The following is a 5,000-nucleotide window of genomic DNA, read 5'->3' on the forward strand; positions in this document are numbered from 1 at the left end:
TTATGTGTGTGTGTGTGTGTGTGTGTGTGTGTGTGTGTGTGTGTGTGTGTTTGTGTGTGTGTGTGTTACGTAATTCTTTTTGTATTATAACCGCGGAAATCGGATGTTGACCGCTTTGACAACTAATAATGTGATGAGCCAAACGCATTCCTGTTTGTGGTTGCTTGCCCTCACGTCCTCAAAGCTGGCCTTGCACTCACTGACCGGCCCCTCTTGTTTCGCGCGCCGTCTTGCCCTTGACCTGATTGAGGCGGGAGTTGTCCCGGCACGGCTTAAGTACACTCGCAGCAGCGCTGCAGTCCACGGGGATTATGGCGATGGGGGAGAAAGGATTTCCATGTTTGTTTGTTTATTTGTTTTTATTCCTCTTTTCCCTTTTTGTTTTTGTTTACGCCGCTGTTTGGAGGACGCCACTGGTGGGTGGTTGGCGGGTGCTCTGGTGTGGGTTTCTCCTTCCTTCCTATCAAACATCTATCGTCCTGCTGATCTCTACTCCTTCTATTTTGTGTTTGTTTCTCTCTTGTAACAGCTCTACTCTTCCGCACTTAAATGACCTTATAGAACACATCACTAGTTGATCCAACTTGTTTTCTCTCCTTCTGTTGTTTCTGTTTGTCTGCCTTACTTCTTCCCTGCACAATATGATCGTAATCGTGTCGATGAGCTTCTTTTTATTCAAAGTAGTTTTCCGTTACCGAATTATTTTGTTGCTTCACAGGCGTCGTTTGTTTATTATTTGTTGTTGCTGTTGTTGTTGATGGTTGTAGCTTTGAGTTGAATTGTTGTGATCCTCAAAGTGCACCCTGCAAAATTTAGAAAAATTTGATATTTTTTTGCATAATTTCTTATTATTTTCCTATATCATTCTTTGTTAGAATTAACAGAATCGCATAATTTCACATTTTTGGGGCTCAGTTTGCATAATTTCAGAATTTATTTTGTGCATAAAACGACGGGGACAGAGAAGTAGGCCCTAGATCTTCTTCTTTACTCTCCCTCCACTGTTTCTGTCGCTCATTGTCAGTCTTGCTTTCCTAGCGCCAATAAATGACCGGATTTGTATCAAAGTCGAAGGGCTTCTCTTCACCGAGCAAAACCGAATATACTTAGGATCTACGCTTTTGTCCAGTAAGATGTCAACGGACTCATTTTGTCTCTTTCTTCTCTTTTTTTGTTGTTGCCCAGTTTGTTTGTTCAGTTGTATTTATCATCGTCATCATCATCATCATCATCATCATCATCATCATCATCATCATCATCATCATCGTCATCATCATCATCATCATCATCATCATTTATTTTTCCATCTCAATCAGGAACAGCGAGGAATGAAAGAGCCACGGTTTTCATGATAACGACGTCTACTCGAAATATTTCTTCTTCTTCATCATTTTTTTTTTCAGCTTTGGGTTGTCTTGTTTTAGGTTTTTTATTTTGGCTTGAAAAATACTTTACCATTTCTGATATCTTTTTTGTTGATTTGTTTGTTGTTATTGTTTTTTGGGGGTTATTTTTTTTGAGAAACTTAACTATATCCTCGAATCCCCCCCTCCCCCCAAACCAGGGCAGTGCTACTAACTGAACTTGTTTTTAGGCCATTCCCATTGAAGGGAGTATTAGCATGTCCTATGCACAATAGAATTGTAAATGGGCTGATTTATCTATGTCATGCTCATACTGTGCCGGAACAACATAGGGGGAACTGCTGCTTTTTGTTTCCTCATCGTTATTATCGTCATTTACCTCTACTTCTTGTGTACGTTTGTCACTCTTTTGTGAACTGCTATTTCCTGGGTGCCTTTATAGTCGAAGCTGTTGAGGCTAGAGAGGGGAGCAGAGTACGCCTGATTCCCCGTTTGGACTTTTCTGTTGACTTCCACCACGTGGCGCTCAAATGACCTTACGGAGTTGCGAGTGCCGTTGGCGGGTGCTCTGGTGTGGTTTTCTTTTTCTTTCCTATCAAACATCTATCGTCTTTATCTCCCCTCCTTCTTGTTCGTGTTTGTTACTCTCTTGTAACACCTCTAATCTTCGGCACTTATATGACCTTTTTGTGTTGCAAGTGCGTAAAACTCTTACTAAAACAAAAATCTAAACGAGCGCCGTAAAACCTTACTAAAACTAAAAACTCGAATTCCGTACAAAAAAAAAAAAAACCCTGCCGACTGGCCATCGGCTGTGCCTATAAGGCCGGGCTGCACGCCCTCGACATGGCGTGGATTCCCCCCTCTTTCCAGACCTTGGCACAGTTTTGTTTTCTTTTGTTTGCTTATTTGTTTGGTTTTGTTTGCTTGTCTCACCAGCGGGCGGGGGTCTGGTGTAATGGTTTGGATCCTGGCCTCACACGGAGAATATCGCCGAACAGCTGTTAAAATAAAATGCTAAGCCCATTTTTATTTTGCATTGCTTATTAAACAGATCGTTTTCTTTGCACTTTCTTAATCTGGAGAACCAGTTGCATGTACTCAAATACTTTGTCGAAATTCAAATTCTAAATGCTGAATGAAAAAGAAAAATGACACGATGTAGAGGTACACTTGTTTAAAAATGACATTTTTTAACAAAGAAAAACATTTTTTGTTCTCTCTTCTGTAAAATTTTGCGATCTGGACTTAGTACATTGTTCACAATATGTGAGTTCGATTCCTGCCTCGAGAAGCTATTTTTCCTTCTGTCTCGTGTCCGTTTGCTCCGATGTGTCATATTATCGGGACCCCAGTGCTGTCTTGTCGAATCTCCATGTTTAATAACAGTGAAAACTGTTCCCACTTCTTTCCTATCCTTTTATTACTCTTTTTGTTTGCCATTTTTAATTGTCAACATCAAATACCAGTTACTGTTGCTGTTTTGACGTCCTTCGCTTTTGTTCTAGAATCCAGTGCTATTTGTTTGTGTTTGTCGGTGATTGTGCGGTGGATCATGTTCTTGCCATTGTTTTATGACAACAAACAGAGGGTGGTTGACGGGTGCTCTGGTGTGATTTGCTCCTTCTTTCCTGTCAATGCAAACATCTGTCGTCCTTATTGTTCCCCTTGGGGTTTTTTGTGTTTATCACTCTGTTGTATCACCTCTGATCTTCGACACTTGTAAGACCTCTCTTTTTTGCAAATGCCATAATGCTCTTACCACAGCTAAACTTGAAGTAACTGATGTTTTACCTTTTTTTCTTCTTTATACTTACCTTTGTTTTTGTTTTCTTTTCTCTTCCTTTTTCGTACAGGGCTGAGCACCTACCAGGTACACAAGTACGATCCCGCAGCGCAAGGTTGTGACGTCACAGGATGACGTCCATCTTGAAAACGACGAGCCATCTGAGAAAAATACGAGATAACCTTGGAGTTGTTCGGGAAGTGTTTGGCAGCAAAGCACTCGGTCACGTGTACCGGGGTTGTGCTCTGACCTACATGTACGTCACGGACAGAGGTTTGTGAGCGAGGCCATTGTCAGTACAAACCGACCTGGGATCGCTTCCAATTCCAAACCCCCGAAGTAGCAGACGAGACCACAGACGTGGGAAGAAGAGACTGGAATTGCGACAGTGGATAGTTCTTCGTTGAGAATGATAAATCGGAGGTACTCCACCTTCGAGTTCGTTCCTATGAATTCAAGGGTCTACTTTTTTGGCTTTCCCTTTGATGTAGGCCTGTTGTTGCAATTTTGATCTTTGAACGCCGCTGCTTATGTGGGTTGATCAAAATTTGCTTTCGTGAGCTGCAGCTTTTCCAAAAAGACCATAGCACCTTTTGTCTTCTTCCCCCCATTCTGCGAGGCAGACGACATCGCGGACGTGGCGGGAAGTGAGTGTTAGCCCAACTGGTCACCACATTTCTCCCCATGTCCCAAACGTGCAGTTAGCCAGGTGCAACGGCTGAGACCCCCCCCCCCTCTTCCTTTCCTCCTTAAACCGATCCCAGCCCTCGCTTCAGTCTCAAATGGGTTAATCGTTCGAAGGGCTTCGTGCTGTCGAGAGATCAGTCGCACTGGGAGGACCTTCTAAGCCGTAGCAGACGACAGCCCCTGCTTTCTCTCCTTCTCGGTCGTCCATCTTTTGTCAAGGCTAGATCACAGGAGACAGTATTGTGCTGCTCCTGGTGCGCTAGCGCTGCGTTATTACTGCCCCTCTTCTTTGTTTTACTTCTCTGTTTTGTGTTAACCCCTGCACTGCTGTGCTGATGACACTTTTGCGGGCGCATACACAGGACTATTAGAGTATTGTGTGACCATAAGTGAACCCATTACGACAGCGAGCTACGAGTAGTCTACCTATGACGCCATGAGCACTTGCGCGTCCATACACACGCCACATTGCAAGTTAGATCCTTCGATAGAACAATCAGAGGTAGAAATGAAGGGAGCCAATCGTCCGTGCAAGTCTATTTTGAAGGCCAGCAGTATCTCTTTCCCGGAAGAAAATGGCTGTGATTACAGTGATTGTAGTGGTGTAGGTGATTTGTCAAATGGTGATTCCATCGAGGACGAGTGCAGGAGAGAAGGAGATTCTTCAACAGTTGTGAGCATGCTGGAGGCCAAGCGTGATCAGCCAATGACGTGGTGTCTCTCAGAGTTTGACAACTCTTATGAACCTTCACTGGCGCCAAAGGAGGAACCGCAGACTTATACATCAGTGATAGACGGGTGCGGCGATATACTGTGCCAGTTTCAGCTGCAGAGGAGTCAGGTCTCCGAACAATCTGGTGGACTAAACGATGGTGTTGGTTGTGCGGACGAGAAGCCTGATTGTGGTGGCATCGTTTCGAGAGTCGGTAGTAAATCGTACATTCCGGTCAGCAGTGGCGTAGATGAGCTCGAAGAAAGGCGTGGCTCTTCCTCCTTCTGTGATGGCGAGAAAGTGGTCAAGCTGTACTTGTGGTAAGTTACGCACGGAATGAATGTCTGACTGTTGTTGTGTAGATTATTATTATTATTGTTTTTGTTGTAGTAGTAGTAGTAGTAGTAGTAGTAGTAGTAGTAGTAGTAGTAGTAGTAGTAGTAGTAGTAGT

At 43.6% G+C, this 5,000-nt stretch overlaps 1 protein-coding gene across 6 annotated transcripts in view; it reads left to right on the forward strand.

Moving 5' to 3' along the window:
* The window catches only part of LOC101852617, a 44,322-nt gene that overhangs the window by 33,512 nt on the left and 5,810 nt on the right, over positions 1 to 5,000 (forward strand). For all 6 annotated transcript variants that reach the window (XM_005096007.3, XM_005096009.3, XM_005096008.3 and 3 more), the window contains one exon: positions 3,221 to 4,869. In XM_005096007.3, coding sequence (XP_005096064.1) covers positions 4,274 to 4,869 — 596 coding nt within the window. In that variant the 5' untranslated portion in view covers positions 3,221 to 4,273. The remainder of the gene's footprint in view (positions 1 to 3,220; positions 4,870 to 5,000) is intronic.

This window comes from Aplysia californica, unplaced genomic scaffold (genome assembly GCF_000002075.1).
Source record: "Aplysia californica isolate F4 #8 unplaced genomic scaffold, AplCal3.0 scaffold00119, whole genome shotgun sequence".
Classification (NCBI taxonomy): domain Eukaryota; kingdom Metazoa; phylum Mollusca; class Gastropoda; order Aplysiida; family Aplysiidae; genus Aplysia; species Aplysia californica.